This window comes from Rhinatrema bivittatum, chromosome 19 (genome assembly GCF_901001135.1).
Source record: "Rhinatrema bivittatum chromosome 19, aRhiBiv1.1, whole genome shotgun sequence".
In the NCBI taxonomy this organism is placed as follows: Eukaryota; Metazoa; Chordata; class Amphibia; order Gymnophiona; family Rhinatrematidae; genus Rhinatrema; species Rhinatrema bivittatum.
This window is the reverse complement of record NC_042633.1, coordinates 25,181,367-25,202,760: the sequence shown is the minus strand read 5'-3', so window position 1 is coordinate 25,202,760 and position 21,394 is coordinate 25,181,367. Positions and strand designations below refer to the sequence as shown.

The 21,394-nt window shown below is 51.5% G+C and overlaps 1 protein-coding gene across 6 annotated transcripts; it reads right to left on the bottom strand.

The window, feature by feature from the left end:
* Positions 1–68: 68 nt before the first annotated feature.
* Positions 69–15,259, bottom strand: LOC115080228 (sodium-dependent neutral amino acid transporter B(0)AT2-like). 6 transcript variants are annotated; one of them, XM_029584358.1, is made up of 12 exons: positions 15,137–15,259; positions 10,772–11,036; positions 8,786–8,943; positions 8,551–8,677; positions 8,053–8,228; positions 7,539–7,649; positions 6,872–7,113; positions 6,143–6,317; positions 5,845–6,046; positions 5,568–5,727; positions 4,584–4,746; positions 69–3,851 (listed from the first exon to the last, which is right to left on the bottom strand). In XM_029584358.1, the coding sequence occupies exons 2-12, from the start codon at positions 10,959–10,961 to the stop codon at positions 3,513–3,515; spliced, it is 2,043 nt and encodes a 680-aa protein (XP_029440218.1). In that variant the 5' UTR covers positions 10,962–11,036; positions 15,137–15,259; the 3' UTR covers positions 69–3,512. The 6 variants fall into 6 exon arrangements, with proteins under 6 accessions (XP_029440218.1, XP_029440222.1, XP_029440221.1 ...); XM_029584362.1 differs by lacking the exon at positions 15,137–15,259 and adding an exon at positions 14,939–15,059; XM_029584361.1 differs by lacking the exon at positions 15,137–15,259 and adding an exon at positions 13,544–13,735.
* Positions 15,260–21,394: the final 6,135 nt, after the last annotated feature.

Here is a 21,394-nt window from a genome sequence, read left to right as displayed (position 1 = left end):
TCTTTCCAGTTCTTGTCCTTCTTATTGCGATCATGTGGCTAATAGACTTATGGGCAGACCCAATAAAGGTTTTTGCATTAAAATATTTTATTTATCCAAGTTTCTGTGCCACAGACAGTGCTGACCGACCTAGGCGGTTTACAAAACTTCAGCATAAAATCCTCATATAAAACGTTCAAACACCATACAATCAATGGAAAAGCAAAGACGATCCGATTGTCTCCAAGGCTCTGAGCAATCTTCGGGTCTGCACCCAACTCCCTTCCCCATGCCAACTAGCACTGCCTTGACCCTTGCTCACAGCATTCAGGCCCAGAAGAGAGGGCACCTCCTATAGGGGACTGGCCAGGAAGCACAGGTGCCAGCAGAAGCAGACCTGGGCTAAGGTCTGCCGAGACAGTGCTATGGGCCCACCCAACCTTTCCGCTGAGGCTACTGCAGAGCAATAAAAACCCTAGCACCAGGATCCATTTCACAGTATAGCACAATCTGTAAGAATTCACTTTACAAAACTCAGCAATCTGAAAGCCTCCGGCTTCTTAATGTTTTCCACAGCTCCCCTGGTTTCTGTCGGCTTGGGGGGGGCATATTTTCCCACACAGGAGTTTGATTGTGATGCTATCGCCAGATATCCCCACTTCCAAGCCAAGAAGTTCTAGGAAGCACTCCAAAGAATCTGAATCCATCCAAGTCTCCCTAGAGAGGCTGAAGGCTCAGGCACTGCCAGCCAACAAGGCACAGCAGCTGACTCTGCTCTGATCCATGCAGCAGCCCTTGATCTTAGCAGAGGCATGACATGACCCAAACTAGAGCCGGGGGGCGGAGGCCAGAAACTGCAGGGGCTATGCTGGCATCCTTCCCAACAGTGGCTTCTTTCTGCTGAGCTGGACTGGCATGGGAGGCTTCAGAGCTCTTGCAGTGTTTGCAAGAACATAGCTGAGTGCCCAGAGCTTCACATCTTTCTAAGGATATAATATCAAATAGGAGAGGGGCCAACCCTTTGCCCCCTAAGCAAAGAGTAACAAAATCAAACATAGATATGCACATGTAATTATAGCAATACATAAAATCTACTTCCTAGAAGCAATTCTTCATAGGCACCAAGAGCTAAAAAAAAATAAAAAATCAAATAATATATTATTTTACATTTGGCAGTGGAAATTTTGACAAACAGTAATCATGTTAGACCGTACCCTTCCCGGCCCCAGCACCCCTCCTCTTTTCCAGTGCTGGTATGGAGAGCTCCAGTCCCAGGTGGCTCGCCCACAGAGCACCATAGGGCAGAATGACGAGCCGTGCCTTGACATCACACCCTGGCTCATTTGCATAGCAAATGGAAAAGTGAGGTCATCAAACCCCGACCCGGGGAGCTTTCTCAGATCTTAGCAGCATAGAAAGGTCACAGGGCCTGAAATCTAAATCTCTTTCAAAGAGTACACCCAGTACCAGATTTATCAAAAGCATGGTGGGTGGGTGCACCCAGGCCTCATGGGGATCAAGAGTTCTGTAACAGATTTATCGAAAATGTGGAAGGATTCTTGTGGGAATTGTAATTTTGTACACTTGAATGTGTCGTTCTTCGCTTTGGGTGATTTTGTTTATCTGGAAAGCAATTGATAATGATCTAAAAAGGAAATGAAACATACAAGCAAGGGCACTGTCAGAGCCACCCACACCAATCGGCTCACCTAAAAATAGGGTGGCATTACTAAGGTGACAGGTGTCTGCTACTAATAGGTCATGCGACTGTGATACTGGCACCGCCCAGCACGGTTGCCCGAAACCAGATTCAGATTTTGGCAGAGACAACACAAGCCAAATTCCGGACTGCCCCTGCTGTTCTCTGATTTCTGGGGCAAAACCCATCATTTTTGGCTTTTGGGGAATGAAGTAAGGCATGGGGGTATCTTGCTGGTGTGGCAAATAGACTTCAAAATGTGAAGCAACTCCGCTATTGCTCGCTGCTTCAATGGCAGGGAGAAAAGAGGAAAGGAGGAATTGGATTCAGACAGCAACCGAGGCCATGAACTGTAGGGTGTGGGAAAGCACATGAGCATGGGGGTAACTTGCTTGATGCGGCGGTTACTACCCTTAACCAAAAGCCTGATACTACACTTCTGATGCAACTCCAGCATTGCACGCTGCTCTCTGATTCAGCGGCAGGGAGGAAGGGAAATTGTGTCTCAAACAGTAACCAACAAGAGCCCTGACCTTGGCGGTTGGAGAAACTGATAAGTATGGGAAACATAACTATGGGAGCTTGCTGGGCAGACTGGTAAGGTCCTTTTCTGCCATCACTTTCTATGTTTCTATGTCTTAAATCTGGACTCGCAGGGGCGACTTTGGCATGGGACCGATGCACTTAAGTTTGACGCTGAAGCTAGCTAGAGGGCAGAGAGGTAAAAAGGCAAATGTTATGGCGCTCCCGGGGAATGCCTCCTCTAAATCCAGCAAGGGAGGACAGTTACATCGGGATTTACCCACAACAATGGCTCTGAAATTTCTCATTGGTTCTCTGATCTTATGTGCAGGATCTCTGGCAGTGGATTGTATTTAGTGCTTCTGATTGGCTGAGTTTCCTGATTTCTCATTGGCTCATGTGTCTCTTACATTTGGGAGTGAGATGCACAGATCTGGTTTGCCCTGGAGTGTGTTTAGTGCATTTGGCTGATTTCTCATTGGTTGTGTGATCTTATATTCAGAATGGACGGACATACATCTACGATGAAACATTTTCCTTACTGGCTCTTATCGTACCAGCAACTGAATTTCCAGCAGCCTTCAGTATTTTCTAGAAAGAAATTAGCCCCACAGCTTCCATCATCAGTAGCTGCATTAACTTTTTGTCTCCTTATTTTTCCTTCATTTTTCCAGGTTTTTGGCCTTTTTTTTTCCCGTAATAGCTGAGCGCTGCTCAGTAATGCACTCTGTCAAGTCCTGCTCCTGCAGCCACTCCACGCAGACTCCTCCCTCTGCCAGGGGCCTGGGTGCTGTGACCCTGAGGGCCCCGCTGCGCTCCTCGTGGCTCTGCGGTGGACGAGGCGGCACGCAGACATAGCAGGCATCACAGCCTTTTGTCCTGGCATTTTTTAACCCCCCCCCCCCCCCAGTCAATATTAGCTGTCCCTGAGCAGCATTAAATTTATAATCCAAATCCATATCCGAAAGCCAAGAAAGTTCCAGAGTATCGGAGGGTGGCCTGGTTTCAAATGTTGTATTTTAGGGCCCAGCGAGGGCTGTGCAATCACCCCCCAGCTGAGATGCTTTTGACTTCCAACAGTTTATGGAGCAGCTTGTTCGTTTTTGAAGCCTCATTAGGGAGGGCCACAGCTGGCCAGCCCACGGCTCTCTGTCCCAATGTCTGAAGAGATTTCCTCGCCTCCAAAGTGCAGACAAAGCCGGCTTACCTGCGGGCTTCCTCCGGAACGGATCCAAGTCAGGGGGAAGGGGGGGGGTGTGAGACGTCCTCCCTCTCACCATCCAGAATGGGCAAACTTTCTACCAGTTCTTTGTCAGCGAAGCAAAGTGTCCTCGTCCTCCTCCGCCTCTTCCCCACTGTCCTCTGCCAGCAGCTTCCCCGTCTCTGCCATCTCCGCTGCCTCCGCAGGCGGGAAGCCGTTGGCCTGACACTGAGGGTCCGCCGGGCTCTCCTCCGTGGGCGAGCCTGTCTCGTCGGCAGTGTCCCCCTGATGGTAGCCGCACTGGGAGTAGGTGTCCACGCTCTTTCTCCGACAGCTCTCCCTCAGGACCTGCCTGAGGAAGAGGGCAGGGATGGGGAAGGAAGCCAAAGCGATGAGGCTGATGAGGAGGCCCAGGGCCCAGGGCGGGTACTCCAGCTTCATCTCCAGGGCCTAGGGAGCAGGAAACAGACAAGTTCGCGAAAGGGCAATATCGATAGCAGGTCCAAAACTATGGAACTCTCTGCCTGAAGAAATTAGACTGCAAGCAGATATCTAGAAATTTAAGGCAGATCTCAAAACGTGGCTTTTTAAATGTGCTTACTTGGAATCATAGTGACAACAGAACACGGCATTACTGCAGCACTTTCCTATTTTGTATCTTATCTTATCTTATCTTTCTGTTTTAATTGATTAACTTAAGCTTATTTTAGTATTTATGTTTTACTGATTATTAAGTTTATATGATTTGATTATGTATTGTATTTTCTTACTTTAATTTATTGTTCACCGTTATGATGGTTCCACTGAAATGACGGTATAAAAATAAATAAAACTTAAACCTTAAGTCAGGCACAGTCCAGAGCGGTCACAGAACCTCTGGGCAAGCAGAAAGCGTGCCACACCCATTCTTTCTCTGGACAACGGTCTTCCTCCTGCATGCCAGCGAGGCATCAAGATGCCTCCGTCTGTCTCTCTCATTCACACGAGAGAGACAATGCCCTGAACGAACTGCCCAATTCTTTCTGGAGTTTACTGTGTCTACGACTGTGTCCATCTTCCTGGACGGGGTGTAAATGCCATCATGCAGTGATGAAGGGGAGAGAGTGGTCTAAAATTGCTCCTCCTTCCTCTACAGGGCACATCTACTGCTGAGCAGGGATGAGGGGGTGAGAGTGGTCTTACCTGTTCCATGTTCCAGGCCCGGTAGGTGGGATGTGCAAAGCACATGCGGATAAGACTGGCCAGCAGAAGTCCTAGCATAGCAAGGATGCTGACATATTTCCATGTGTACTTGTAAATAGACCAGGGACGCCAGCCCAGCATCTGCTCCAAGTCATCCATGAACCTTCAAAGCAATCAAACACAGAAACACGGGCGTCAGCTGACACATTTTAACACAGCATAGCAAAAAAAAAAAGAAAACGCGGTCCAGCCAGTTATTCCTGTCCAGAGGGAGAGCAAAACAACCCCAGGCCTCATGAGATGGAGATGCAGAAATGTAACTTCGAAGCAGGGACCGATAACTAAGATCCAGCCACTCTCTTCCTAAATTGGATTCCTGGTGCTGCTGCTGCTGCTCCTCATCCCTACAGTGCTATTAGACAGGCACAAATAAGAGACGGTCCCTGACAGGCCAGTCAGCTTTCCCCTCACTTCTTCCCTCTGCGCCGATCCCAGGAGCTCTCTCATTCCCGCTGCGAGGCCGCTCCATTTTCTGATATTACCTCCTGGGGCCTTTCTCTCCTGTGCATTATTTATTCCTTTGGAGGTATCTGACTCTCTCTATCATATTCCTCCTCTCTAGGGTGTACACATGTAGGTCTTTCCGCCTCATCCCATAGGGATTTTGGCGTCGAGCCTAATCTATTTTGGTAGCCTTTATTCGGACCAACGCAAACGCGAGCGTCATTGGACACAAGGGAAAGGCAAGGGACAGGGATCAAGGGGGAAGCCGCAAAGGGTAAGATCAAAGCCAGTCTGCTGTTGAAGGCTGCCTGAGCATCAGAGAAGACATTGGGGGAGGTGGGAGAAAGTGAGATGGCCTGGAGGTGAGCAGGGTATCATGTACCCCGGTCTAGTCAGCCCATGGCACTTCCGCCATTGATCTAACAGGACAGTATGGCATGGGAAACCTCCCATGCAGCTAAGCAGAGATGCACGCGTTACCTGTCTGCCCCATATACCCAGGCCACAGCCACGTTCTCGAAGATGACCACAACAATGAGCGGCAGCGTGGCTGAGTAGTCGTCAAACATGGTCACAAAATAGTTGCCGGACCGCTGGACGAAAATCAACCCAAATACGAATCCCGAGAGGCAGCAGGCCACTGGAAACAAGCAGAGGGGGCAATGAGGTGTGGTAGCAGAGTACAGCAACCCTCCAAGCCCCAGGGTGCACTGCTGCGAGTGCGGGGTGGAGTGGCGTGGCAGGATTTGGGCATCACCTGTGAAGAGCGTCTTCTTCTTGCGCAGGGCGGGGAAGTTGTCCAGCAGAGGGGTGATGATGCCCTGCATGTTCCCCAGCATCGTGCTGAGGCCCAGATTCTGCAGCATGAAGAAGAAGAGCACAGACCAGAAAGGCGAGGCCGGGAAGAGCGTCATGGCCTCCGTGAAGACGATAAACGCCAATCCTGTGCCTTCCACGCCCTACGGGAACCAGTGAGAGGAAACAGGTCAGCGCACCACAGCACCTGGTGACGGGGGAGCAGCCAGATGGGGCTGCTAATGACTACAAGAACCCACCTTGTTCACCTCATTCTCCACCCTGCAATCTTCAATCCCGTGCTGCTGCAAGGTGCCATTCTCATTTGCCCGCTGATACCACTGGCTGTATTCGGTGCTGCTCAGGTTCTGTACCAGGAGGAATTCAGCTGAGAGACTGCCACCGTGTATGAGATCCATCAGCTTCTGCGTGTTCCTGACAGCAGAGAGCAGAGCTTAGAAATAGTAAACATATTATCTGTTCATGTTCTCTGTTGGAGTAGCAACACTGTTGGCCTGAATTTCACAACATTGTCACAAATGGCAGAGATCCAGAAATCCCATCCACTATTCATCCATGTCTACATCCATCCCCCCATCCATCCTTCCTCTCAACCTCAATCTATCCATTCATCCACACATCCCTTCCACTATTCATCCATCTCTACATCCATTCCCCCATCCATCCCTCCCAACCTCAATCTATCCATTCATCCACACATCCCTTCCACTATTCATCCATTTCTACATCCATTCCCCCATCCATCCCTCCCAACCTCAATCTATCCATTCATCCACACATCCCTTCCACTATTCACGCAGCATCCCATCATCCATTCCACCTGTCATTCATGCTAGGATACGACTGACATGTCAATGATCAAAAAGAGAAGCTGAGATGACACATATATGGCTGCTTCAGTTTCTACTTCTATTAGAGCAGTAGGGGGTCAGAAAGGGTCAGATTAGAGGGGGGAAGGGGTCACTCACTCATGGATGCATTGCTGAGTGATTATGTTTGCCCGGAACCCCAGCACGGCAAAGACGACCAGTGTGGCCAGGATGGATGTCATGAAGTTTATGAACGACACCAGGATGGCATCAAAGTGGCAGTTGTTGGTGCGGCAGTTGTAGCTGGAGTAGGCAATCACGCTGCCGAAGCCCAGGCCCAAGGCAAAGAACACTTGGGTGGCAGCTTGACGCCACACTTGGATGTCCTGCCAGATTTCCAGCTATGGGTAAAGAAAGGAAGCATTAATGCAGTAAGACCGACTGGTGTTGTAAACATACGGCAGCAATCTCCTATAACACAGGGCACGTCGTTGATTAGCGAGAGACTGCTGGGATAGTAAAGGTTACTGTGCTGGTTGGATATTGACCGATTCTGACTAGGGAGGGAGTGGCAATGGAACAAAAGGCGCTATGAGGGCTGAGGAATGACAGCTCAGGCCACTATGGGATTTGAACATTTACAAAACTGGAATATTGTATTCCAAAGCCAGATACCCTCAGCCTACCCCGCCCACAGTCTGGGCATGCAAATCCTTTTGCTGACGTGCTGGACTGGAGGCACTTACTGGTGAGAGTCACCCCCTCGAAAAAGGCACATGGCGGACCTTTGCAGAAGGGGTAGGATGGAGTGAGGGGGCACCCTTACCTTTGGTGTGAACATGATACGAATCCCATCAACAGCTCCTTCCAGCAAGAGCCCACGGATCAAGAAGCAAAGGAGAACCACGTAGGGGAAAACCGAGCTGAAATACATGACCTAGAAAACGAAGCAACAGCGGGGGCCAGATTACTACTTTCCACGCAGCATCGCTCTTCCCCCGAGTTGTCTACAGCTGTGTATCACAAATCTCCAGAACCTCCCAGGAGACTCCGCATAAACCTCAATCTTCCAGCCTCTTCCTCAGTCTCCTGTTCTAGCCCATCTAAATCCAAATGCTCCCGCTCCTAGCCCAAAGTTTACCCTGGAGTCTGAATACCATATTACGCTGCTGTTGTACCTGAAGCATCTCGTCCATATGCAGCAGATCCAAAGAAACATTTCAGAGACGATATGAATCTATAAAAGCTCCAGAATTTCCCTAGACAGGTAGGATGTGAGGAAGAGAGAAGACGAGACGCTTGGCCTGGACAGAAAGACTCTCACAGGTTTTCAGACTTACTTTCCCCGAGGATTTGATTCCTTTGATCATGCTGAAACAGACCACCACCCAGGCTAAGAAGAGGCAGCCCACCATGGCTCCATTCAGGCCCCCACTCTCCTCAATCGAGTCTGTGATTTCCAGCGCCTTACGATACCAGAAGTAGGTGGACGGAGAGCTGCTGATGCATTCCCGCACTACAGAAAACGCAGAGAGAAGACAGATATGCATTCACCAGGCCGGGATTTTCCTGCATCAGAAGGAAGGGTACATGATCCCCACCTGAGCTGTGTATGAAGCACACCATGCTGGGGTACTGGAAACTGGAGCATGTCCTGGTTATGAAGGACAATGCCTCCGACAGCCCAACACTCCCTAACACCATGCTACGGTGCCGGGGTTGGAGTGTGTCTTATTTATGAAGGACGATGCCTTCTGCAGCACAGCAAACACCCCCTCCCCCCAGCACCATTCTGGGGAGTGTCCTGGTTATCAAGGTCACCATGTTTGAGCACAAACCTTCCTCAGTCTGATTGGGCGGGATGGGGCAGGATTCCCATGGCAGGGGATACTGGAAAGAGTGGAAGATGTAGAAGAGGCTCCAGGCAATGATGACGTTGTAGTACAAGGCCACGAAGAAGCAAACCTGGAAAAGCCACAAAGATCAGACATCAGTGCTGGTGAAGACCCTTCCCCAGCCCCTCGCCACAGGAACGCCAGCCCTCTTAGCAAAGCACGGCCACAGGCCACTCACCACGCAGCTGGCAAAGCCAATGCCGGCAAGCCGGGGGCTGATGCGCTTCCAGACTCCAATGCTGCCTTGCCGGATGCTCTGCCCTGCAGCCAGCTCCAGGAAGAAGAGGGGGATGCCGATAATCCCCAGCAGCAGGAAGTACAGGAGGAGAAAGGCCCCTGCAGGCAAAGCATCGCACAGTGAGTGCAGCCGTCGGCACGCCGGCGGCGGGACACGTGCGCACGCCGAGGGCGAGAGAGGGATCCCGCCCGCTGCCGAGCGCATAACTGGGAGACAGGAGAACGACGGTCTGAGCACATCCTTCTAAGAGGATTGAATGGAATTGCTTTTCAATACATTCTGGGGGGCCTGCAGTTTTCCAAGCCTTAGGATGCCTTTGACAGAGGTAACTCGCCTTGGTCAGCCTATCCAGGGTGCGCGTCCTTTTCGCCACACAGCACAGAGAATGTCCAGGGGATGGGGTTCCAGATTGTGTTTGGAGGGTCTGTTTGCTTATTTAGGGCCTGGTTTGTAAGCTGCCAGCACTGGGTGCGCTTTACCTATTGGGCTTGGCATGAAGTCTCAGATTTCTGTTTGAAAGCTGTCACGCGTACAAGGGCCACGTGATCGCTTGCACTTGCTTTGTGTGCGAACAGACTTTTGCTGGAAAAGTACACAGGAAGATCTGATAATGTGAGGTGGGCTCCTTTTCCTACCCTCTCAGGGCCACTCAAAGCCTGGGCGTTGTAGCTCACGCTGAGGGAGGGTGAGAGTCAGAGAGCCGATTAACACGGGCAAGACACTTTTTCCCGGGGTGAATTGCTTTGCAAATCAGCCTAGAGGTTAGAGCATCGGGGCTACGAACCAGGGAGACCAGGGTTCAAATCCCACTGCCGCTCCTTGTGACCTTGAGCAAGTCCCTTTACCCTCCGTTGCTTCAGGTACAAACTTAGATTATAAACCCTCTGAGGCAGGGAAATAACTACAGTACCTGAATGTAATTCACTTTGAAGAGTCAAAAAGCAGACTATATTAAAAAAAAAGCTAAAAACCTGGCTGTTCCTACAGGCCTACCCTTCATGCGACCTCCACCCGCCTGGCAACCCACAGAGCTGCAGTTAGAACCATGGCTCTGAACTACCTATTATAACTTCCTACCTCCTCACCCTGTGTCAACAATTATTTAGACCTCTCATGCTATCCCTCCCTCCCCCCCCCCTGCTATAACTTTCCCTGAAACACCACTCTGTTAAGATTTCGTTCTATGCATATCCTGTAACACTCTTATGCCTTCCCAGTTACTCAATCACGCTATGGTCTCCCTCCCTAACCAAATTATCGTCTATCTACCATTGAATCCTGTAAATAGTTTCTCAGTTATCCAGATTAGCTTGTTATTGTTAGTTATTGTACACTTTGTTCCTGTTCTATGTAATGGCATTCCCAATTTGTTATAAGTTCTATGTAAACCGATACGATGTGCAAACGGCTGTCGGTATATAAAATTCTCTAAATAAATAAATAAATAAATAAATGAAAACAGTACATGCCGAGGCCCAGCACTACCTCCGCTCCCTCGTGTTATTGTCTTGGTACTTAGTGGGTTGCATGTGGGCTACCGTGGGCATGACACGCCAATGTTCACGCACAGCATGCGCGGGGACCCTGTGGCCGAAGATCTCTTGGTTTTATTTGGGTTGGAAGCAAGGCGCCCTGGTGGGGGGGGGGGTAACCCCAGAGTGGTCGAAGACCGGATTTCAAAGTGCGCATTGCCCAAAGGAGGCGTCTCACCGAGAACAGCACAGGAGGCGGCTCGGCAGGTCAGAGCCGCGGCACATTTTGCCAGTACATGGTCATGCCGCCCCATCCCCCCTGAGATATCTCAGGGCCTGATCCTGGATCTTCCAGAGGAGTCGGGATAAGGGCAGGCACGACGCACGGTACAATCAGACTCTAAGGGGGGTCTCACGGTGCTCGGGCATGCAATGTGACACGCTCTCAGCTTACCGCCTCCATTCTGGTGGCAGAGGTAGGGAAACCTCCACACGTTGCCGAGTCCCACGGAGAAGCCGACCTGGGCAAGGATGTACTGCACTTTACTGCCCCAAGAGGGGCGGGGGGCAAGCTCCTCTGGCAGCAGGCCAAGGCTGGACTCCCCCACCGCCGGCTCCTCCAGCTCCGGCCCGCACTTTTCCATCAGGCGCGTCGCAGGGTGGGGCTCCAGGCGCACGGCTCCCGTGCCTGGACCTCAGCTGGATTCTCAAATTCCGCCCTGAGAGAAAAACAGAGATGCTACAGGAGAGATCACACCCGACAGGAACACATCACACCCGACATACTGGGGAAGGATGCCAACTCCCACCCAGGCACTGCCCGGGCACGGGATACAGACACTAACACACAGGGAGGAGGGGAGTCCCAGAGTCATACCTACAAGTGGCACTTCCTAGACGCACCAACAGCCTGGATCCTCCCCTGACCCCAACACATACTCTGCCTTTAGCGATACCCCTGGCACCACCAAAACTGTTCCTCCGCCCCCACCCTCTCCCAGCATGTACCCTGGCTTCAGCAGTAACCCTGCCACCACCAGTCCTGATGCCCCCCCCCCTCCCCCAGCACATACCCTGCCTTCAAAAGTACTCCTGGCACCACCAGCCCTGATGCCCCCCCCCCCAGCACATACCCTGGCTTCAAAAGTACCCCTGGCACCACCAGCCCTGATGCTCTCCCCCTCAGCACATACCCTGCCTTCAAAAGTACTCCTGGCACCACCAGCCCTGATGCCCCCCCCCCAGCACATACCCTGCCTTCAAAAGTACCCCTGGCACCACCAGCCCTGATGCTCTCCCCCTCAGCACATACCCTGCCTTCAAAAGTACTCCTGGCACCACCAGTCCTGATGCTCTCCCCCTCAGCACATACCCTGCCTTCAAAAGTACTCCTGGCACCACCAGCCCTGATGCCCCCCCCCCAGCACATACCCTGCCTTCAAAAGTACTCCTGGCACCACCAGCCCTGATGCCCCCCCCCCCCAGCACATACCCTGCCTTCAAAAGTACTCCTGGCACCACCAGCCCTGATGCTCTCCCCCCTCAGCACATACCCTGCCTTCAAAAGTACTCCTGGCACCACCAGTCCTGATGCTCTCCCCCTCAGCACATACCCTGCCTTCAAAAGTACTCCTGGCACCACCAGTCCTGATGCCCCCCCCAGCACATACCCTGCCTTCAAAAGTACCCCTGGCACCACCAGCCCTGATGCCCCCCCCCCAGCACATACCCTGCCTTCAAAAGTACTCCTGGCACCACCAGCCCTGATGCCCCCCCCCCAGCACATACCCTGCCTTCAAAAGTACCCCTGGCACCACCAGCCCTGATGCCCCCCCCCAGCACATACCCTGCCTTCAAAAGTACTCCTGGCACCACCAGTCCTGATGCCCCCCCCCCCAGCACATACCCTGCCTTCAGTAGCACCCACCGCACTTCCAGCCTTTGATGTATGGAGGCTCTGATGCGTTTCTATCCATGCAAATGTAAACCCTGGTCAGCCTGAACAGCCAGGCATCCCGACCTCCTACTCCCAGCTGCTCCTTACTAAATGACAGCTTTCCAAATCTGCTGTGCAATGCCACGCCAGCAAAAAGGGACTTCCAGAGGAGCCCTGAGAGGAGCTTTCAGGAAGGACGCGCTCTCAGGCAGCCCCTCCTGCCTCCAGAGATCGGGTTCTCGCTGCAGCCACTCAGACGCCAGATGGAGGAGGTGTGTCAGGCGGGCCGGCAGAGAAAACTGCACGAAAGCGGAGTGCTGCCGCTCTCTGCTTCCCCAGCCTCCCACCATGGGGAAGGAATGGGAGAGAATGCTCGTAAGCTCTAGGGAGAAGGGACTGCCTCTCATGTGAGAGGCAGGCCCTCAACCTAGTTCCTCCCAGGCCTTTATCTGGGGCCCTCTTTCCCTCGTTCTTTCCCTCCTTATTTCTCCTGCCCCCCCCATGCCCTGCCTCTCCCCCCTCAGTATCTCAATATTTTCACCTTAGACCCACTGACCTAAGCACTAGATCACCTGGTCCAAGTAACCCGCAATTTGCAATCGGTTTTACCCTGATATGTAGCAACAGTTAACTGGTAATCTCATCTCTTTCGTATTTGGGTACCCATTTACTGTTCCCCAACCAGAGCCTCTCTCCCCAGCCCCCCTAGCTTTCCCTATCTTCACTGGAATATACCCCAATTGTCTTTATGTTTCTATGTTGCAGATAAAGTTATATGGGTATTTTATTCGGTAATGAAGTTTTTCTACTCTATTGGTGGTAAATGTTCCTGGTATCGCTCCCAGCGACTGTTTCTGTTGCACTGTAAGCCGGTGCGATCTGTATACTTGACAGGAATGTGGGTATATAAGAATTCAAAATAAATAAATAAAGGTGCATCTGCAGAGCGCTGAGCGTGTCCAGCAGAAATCGTGGCAGGATTGCCAAGTCTTGGGGGTTCAGGCACAATCTGGGGCTGCGGGAGGATCTCTGGGACAGGCTCTCTCTCTCCAGCCCTTCCTGGCCCCCTTCTCTGGTGATTGAGGTGGAGGGACGGGGTATGCTGGAGCCACCGCGCCCTTCCAAGCAATGGCAAGGAGAAGGGCAGACCAGATGCCATCAAGGAAAGCAAATAAACGGAGTCACCACTCCCCTTCTCCTGGGATCAGCAAACAAGGGGTAGGAGAGACCTTTTTACTGGGCTAAATACCTCGGAGAGACAATCTGGAGAGTCATCAGCTCATACTTTACCTATCCAAGTGGAGCTATCTTTTCTGGAGATGCTGTATCAGCAAGAAGAGAGGAATGGGTCAGTCACCAGATCCCAACCTCCTCCAGCCTCTCTTCATCTAGCAAACAATCCTCCATAGTAAGACCTTCACCCCAATACACATACACCCTTCTGCCAATGCACCTGCTCACAGCACCCCCTGCTATTCCAGTACCGAGACCTTCACACAGAGATCTGCCAATGCACCTCACTCCTGTCCTGCAGCACCCCCTGCTATTCCAGTACTGAGACCTTCACACAGAGATCTGCCAATGCTCCTCACTCCTGCCCTGCAGCACCTCCTGCTATTCCAGTACTGAGACCCTCACACACAGCTCTGCCAATGCACCTGCCCTGCAGCACTCCCTGCTATTCCAGTACTGAGACCCTCACACACAGCTCTGCCAATGCACCTCTCTCCTGCCCTGCAGCACCCCCTGCTATTCCAGTACTGAGACCTTCACGCACAGCTCTGCCAATGCACCTCACTCCTGTCCTGCAGCCCCTCCTGCTATTCCAGTACTGAGACCCTCACACACAGCTCTGCCAATGCACCTCACTCCTGCCCTGCAGCACCTCCTGCTATTCCAGTACTGAGACCCTCACACACAGCTCTGCCAATGCACCTGCCCTGCAGCACTCCCTGCTATTCCAGTACTGAGACCCTCACGCACAGCTCTGCCAATGCACCTCACTCCTGCCCTGCAGCACCTCCTGCTATTCTCAGTTACTGAGACCCTCACACACAAGCCCTCTGCCAAGCACCTCACTCATGCCCTGCGGCACCCCCTGCTATTCCAGTACTGAGATCCTCAGACACAGCTCTGTCAATGAACCCACTCATCAGCCCTGCAGCACCCCCTGCTATTCCCAGTACTGAGACCCTCACCACACAGCTCTGCTAATGCAACCCACTCCTGCCCTGCAGCACCCCCTGCTATTCCAGTACTGAGACCCTCACACACAGCTCTGCCAATGCACCTCACTCCTGCCCTGCAGCATCCCCTGCTATCCCAGTACTGAGACCCTCACACACAGCTCTGCCACTGCACCTCAGTCCTGCTCATCACACCCCCATTCCATTACTGAGACCCTCACACACCCTCACACCTCACTCCTGCACCCAGCACCCCCTGCTATTCCAGTACTGAGAACACTACAGAGGACAGAGAGCAGTCCTCCTTGACATGTGCTGGGCAGGTAAGGCCTACTCGCTTTCTTGATCCTGGGCCTTTCCAGTTTGCAGAACTCTGCACCCTGAGAGTGGGAGGAAGTGGTTTCCTTCGCTGACTACGTGGCTGCTAGCAGCACACACCGTCCCCCTCCGAGACACACACACACAGACGGAGCCTGGCACACACACACACACACACAACCTTTCACAGTCTCTTTGCCGAGCCTGCCTCTGGTGTAGGGCTGTGGGCACAGGCACCGCTCAGAGGACAGAAAAGAAGGCAGCTTGGTGTGGAGCCCATACTCGTCTCTCTCTCCCTGTTACTGTCTTGGTGCTCGCTGTCTGTCTCCTCCTGTCTCGGTGCCCTCCTCTGAATGTGACTGTGCTGAAAGACTCTTACCTCTGCGCTCCCCCAGCCCTGGAGGGGTGGGTGGGGGGGAGGGGGGGCACTGCAGGGGCTCCGAAGCCGCAGCCTGTGCCGCCGGGACTCCCTCTGACACATGTACCGGCCAAGGAAATCCCAGCTGCAGGTTGCATCAGCCGGGTTTGTCCCTCCCTCAGGCTCGCTCCTCCCTGCTTCTCCCTCTCTGTGTATCTTTGGCCAGCCTGCACCAGGAATGCAATGGCACAGAGACAGGGTAGGCTTTCAGCTCCTGATCTGCCTCCCCGTTCTCCTTCCCGAATTCACACCAGGTGCTTTTTTCTGTCCCTTACCATCTGTCCAAGACATGTGCTCGCATTTTTTCTATAAATCTTGTCCTCTACGCTGCATTGGAAGAAGCTCCATCACTCCTGGGGACCCGGAGGCTACGGGGAAAGGAACAGGAGTCCCTGCTCTTCCCTCGCTGTAGGAGGGGGCACATGGGAGCTCCACTTTTCTCCTCCTGCAGGAGGACACATTGCGATGCCATTGGGCAGCCGCTATCCAGCTGAGCAGGTTAAGCTTAATTGCAGGCCGATAGGGTGCGGCATCCTCGGCCACGCGCACTGTTTAGCACCTGTTTGGCCGCCAGTCAGCGGGGTAGAAAAACGGAGGCTAAGTTTGGCCGGCACCCGTTTCCCTAACCTGGGGCTGTCAGCGGGTTCGGAAACCGACGCCGGTAATATTGAGTGTGGGCTGTCGGACTCGCTGACAGCCACCTCTACCGCTAATGAGGAGGCGTTGGGGACGCCCAGGAGAGGTGCCTGGGCCCGCGTCGGGAGAGCGGGCATTCAACATGGAGCGCCGGCTCTCCTGCACCTTTTACAGTGTCGGCCTGTTTAGTTGGTTAACCTGGCCAAGATGTTTAGCGAGGTGTGGCTATTGTACGGTTAGTCAGCTAAGTTTAACTGGCTAACTATAGGATAGCCAGATAGCTGTCTTAGCCACATGCGGCCAACTAAGCCACATAACGTTGCATATTAGCACTTATCTGGCTAACAGGCCGATACAGTACAGTGGGTAATAGTGCGTCCAACCCCCCCGAACCTAATAGGGCCATCAACATGCAAATGCATGTTGATGGCCCTATTAGGTATTCCCGCGCGATACAGAAAGGAAAATGTGCAGCCAAGCCGCACATTTTACTTTCAGAAATGAACACCTACCCAAAGGTAGGTGTTCATTTCTGCCGGCACCGGGAAAGTGCACAGAAAAGCTGTTCTGTGCACCCTCCGAGTTAATATCATGGCAATATTAAGTCGGAGGTCTCGAAAGTTTAAAAAAGTAAAAAAAAAAAAAAAAAAAAAATTTGAAATAGGCCCGCGGCTTGAAAACCGGACGCTCAATTTTGCCAGCGTCCGGTTTCCGAACCCGTGGCTGTCAGCGGGCTCGAGAACCGACGCCGGCAAAATTGAGCGTCGGCTGTCAAACCCGCTGACAGCCGCCGCTCCTGTCCGAAAAGAGGCGCTAGGGACGCGCTAGTGTCCCTAGCGCCTCTTTTTACCGCCGGGCCTAATTTAAATACATTTTTTTACTGTATCGTGCGCACAGGAGAGTGGCCTGTGCGCTCGCCCGCTCTCCCGCATTTTTTACTGTATCGGCCAGTAAGTTAGCTGGAAAAAGAGCTCTGCTCTGGAATGCCCCGATCCATCTCTCACTTAGCCAGCTATTTAGAAAGCTAAGTGACGGCCGCTCGCCGGGCCCAAATATTGAAATGGCACTATTTAGCCAGCTCAACCCTGAGTGCACCCTGCCCTGATCCAAGGCACATGGCCTGAAGAAAAGACCATCGCTGCCAGGCTACCTCAGCTACTCCTATTCCCAGCTTTATTTCAAAAGAGGAATGCTGCAGAATAATAACATCTAAAAGCTTCCAGTCTCCAGTCCCTCCAACGTGTGCTGGAGTAACCTAACATGACTCCTTGCCAGAATATGCAGAAGGCGTTAGGAAATGAGAGGTGAGGAAGCCGCAGATTGGCCGGGGCGGGTGGCCCTGCAGAAGGCACCAGACCGGGTGGCCTCCCTTACATTCCTAGCCCTGCCTTCCTCTCCTCTCCCCTGACCTTGTAGCTTCAGCATTTCTCTCCTTACGCTCTCTCAGGCTCCCAGCGGGGCGGGGTCCCTGGGAAGCCACTCTCTCACCCAAGGACCTGCCAAGGTGCCACTGCGGCTGCCCCGGCCAGCCCAACGATCAGTCATCGCCTCGACCTGCCCATCTCCTGATCAGCCAATATCCAGGCTGAGCAAGTCAGCCAGAGGAATCTGTCGGGATATTCAGCGGCATGGCAGGGCCCCTGAACATATCCAGCTAGCCGACAGTTTTCCAGCTAACTTTAGACCTGCTCAAGAGCAGTTATTTTAGGTTGTTCATCGCTTTGAGCAACATTTATCAGGAAAGCGATTCAGAATTGATCTTAAATAAAATAAGGCTGAATATGGGCACTTATCCAGCTGTCGGGCCAATTCAATACCCGCCATTGGACGCGCGTTTTCCCTTACCCCTTATTCAGTAAGGGGCCGAAAACGCGTGCCCAACCCGCCGAACTTAATAGCGCCCTCAACATGCAAATGCATGTTGAGGGCGCTATTAGGTATTCCTGCGCGATTCAGAAAACAAAATGTGCAGCCAAGCTGCACATTTTGTTTTCAGAAATTAGCGCCTACCCAAAGGCAGGCGCTAATTTCTCCAGGGCACCGGGAAAGTGCACAGAAAAGCAGTAAAAACTGCTTTTCTGTGCACCCTCCGACTTAATATCATGGCGATATTAAGTCGGAGGTCCCGAAGGGTAAAAAAAGAAAAAAAAATGTGAAGTCGGCCCGCGGCTGTCGGGTCAAAAACTGGACGCTCAATTTTGCCGGCGTCCGGTTTCCGAGTTCACGGCTGACAGCCGCCGCTCCGGGCCAAAAGGAGGCTCTAGGGACGCGCTAGTGTCCCTAGCGCCTCCTTTTGCCTGTTTCTACCACCGGGCCTAAAATACTGAATCGCGCGCACAGGCAAGTGGCCTATGCGTGCGCCGGGAGAGCGGGCGTTCGCCCGCTCTCCACGGACTTTACTGAATCGACCCGTAAGTTAGCCAGATAAATAGTTCTGCCCCAGGACCCACATCCCAGCCCTCAGCCAGCTATGTAGCCAGATACATTGTTATCCAGTCAAGTGGTGGCCCCTGAATGCAGTCCAATATTGAAATGGCACCACTTAGCCGGATATGTTCTCTTGCTTATCCCTGTTATCTCACACATCTCACCTGGGGGACCATGTTATACACCCTGTAATTACACTGCCCAGTGATGCCTCTTGTATATACCCTGTTATCTCACACATCTCACCTGGGGGACCATGTTATACACCCTGTAATTACACTGCCCAGTGATGTCACTTGTATATACCCTGTTATCTCACACTTCTCACCTGCGGGATCATGTTATATACCCTGTAATTACACTGCCCAGTGATGCCTCTTGTATATACCCTGTTATCTCACACTTCTCACCTGCGGGATCATGTTATACACCCTGTAATTACACTGCCCAGTGATGCCTCTTGTATATACCCTGTTATCTCACACATCTCACCTGCAGGATCATGTTATACACCCTGTAATTACACTGCCCAGTGATGCCTCTTGTATATGCCCTGTTATCTCACACATCTCACCTGGGGGACCATGTTATACACCCTGTAATTACACTGCCCAGTGATGCCTCTTGTATATACCCTGTTATCTCACACATCTCACCTGGGGGACCATGTTATACACCCTGTAATTACACTGCCCAGTGATGCCTCTTGTATATACCCTGTTATCTCACACTTCTCACCTGCGGGATCATGTTATATACCCTGTAATTACACTGCCCAGTGATGCCTCTTGTATATACCCTGTTATCTCACACATCTCACCTGCAGGATCATGTTATACACCCTGTAATTACACTGCCCAGTGATGCCTCTTGTATATGCCCTGTTATCTCACACATCTCACCTGGGGGACCATGTTATACACCCTGTAATTACACTGCCCAGTGATGCCTCTTGTATATGCCCTGTTATCTCACACATCTCACCTGGGGGACCATGTTATACACCCTGTAATTACACTGCCCAGTGATGCCTCTTGTATATGCCCTGTTATCTCACACATCTCACCTGGGGGACCATGTTATACACCCTGTAATTACAATGCCCAGTGATGCCTCTTGTATATACCCTGTTATCTTACACTTCTCACCTGCGGGATCATGTTATATACCCTGTAATTACACTGCCCAGTGATGCCTCTTGTATATACCCTGTTATCTCACACATCTCACCTGGGGGACCATGTTATACACCCTGTAATTACACTGCCCAGTGATGCCTCTTGTATATACCCTGTTATCTCACACATCTCACCTGCAGGATCATGTTATACACCCTGTAATTACACTGCCCAGTGATGCCTCTTGTATATACCCTGTTATCTCACACATCTCACCTGGGGGACCATGTTATACACCCTGTAATTACACTGCCCAGTGATGCCTCTTGTATATACCCTGTTATCTCACACATCTCACCTGCAGGATCATGTTATACACCCTGTAATTACACTGCCCAGTGATGTCACTTGTATATACCCTGTTATCTCACACATCTCACCTGGGGGACCATGTTATACACCCTGTAATTACACTGCCCAGTGATGCCTCTTGTATATGCCCTGTTATCTCACACATCTCACCTGGGGGACCATGTTATACACCCTGTAATTACACTGCCCAGTGATGCCTCTTGTATATACCCTGTTATCTCACACATCTCACCTGGGGGACCATGTTATACACCCTGTAATTACACTGCCCAGTGATGCCTCTTGTATATACCCTGTTATCTCACACATCTCACCTGGGGGACCATGTTATACACCCTGTAATTACACTGCCCAGTGATGCCTCTTGTATATACCCTGTTATCTCACACATCTCACCTGCGGGATCATGTTATACACCCTGTAATTACACTGCCCAGTGATGCCTCTTGTATATACCCTGTTATCTCACACATCTCACCTGCAGGATCATGTTATACACCCTGTAATTACACTGCCCAGTGATGCCTCTTGTATATGCCCTGTTATCTCACACATCTCACCTGGGGGACCATGTTATACACCCTGTAATTACACTGCCCAGTGATGCCTCTTGTATATACCCTGTTATCTCACACTTCTCACCTGCGGGATCATGTTATACACCCTGTAATTACACTGCCCAGTGATGCCTCTTGTATATGCCCTGTTATCTCACACATCTCACCTGGGGGACCATGTTATACACCCTGTAATTACACTGCCCAGTGATGCCTCTTGTATATACCCTGTTATCTCACACTTCTCACCTGCGGGATCATGTTATACACCCTGTAATTACACTGCCCAGTGATGCCTCTTGTATATACCCTGTTATCTCACACATCTCACCTGCAGGATCATGTTATACACCCTGTAATTACACTGCCCAGTGATGCCTCTTGTATATACCCTGTTATCTCACACATCTCACCTGCAGGATCATGTTATACACCCTGTAATTACACTGCCCAGTGATGCCTCTTGTATATACCCTGTTATCTCACACTTCTCACCTGCAGGATCATGTTATACACCCTGTAATTACACTGCCCAGTGATGCCTCTTGTATATACCCTGTTATCTCACACATCTCACCTGGGGGACCATGTTATACACCCTGTAATTACACTGCCCAGTGATGCCTCTTGTATATACCCTGTTATCTCACACATCTCACCTGCAGGATCATGTTATACACCCTGTAATTACACTGCCCAGTGATGCCTCTTGTATATACCCTGTTATCTCACACATCTCACCTGGGGGACCATGTTATACACCCTGTAATTACACTGCCCAGTGATGCCTCTTGTATATACCCTGTTATCTCACACATCTCACCTGCGGGATCATGTTATACACCCTGTAATTACACTGCCCAGTGATGCCTCTTGTATATACCCTGTTATCTCACACATCTCACCTGCGGGATCATGTTATACACCCTGTAATTACACTGCCCAGTGATGCCTCTTGTATATACCCTGTTATCTCACACATCTCACCTGGGGGACCATGTTATACACCCTGTAATTACACTGCCCAGTGATGCCTCTTGTATATACCCTGTTATCTTACACTTCTCACCTGCGGGATCATGTTATACACCCTGTAATTACACTGTTGC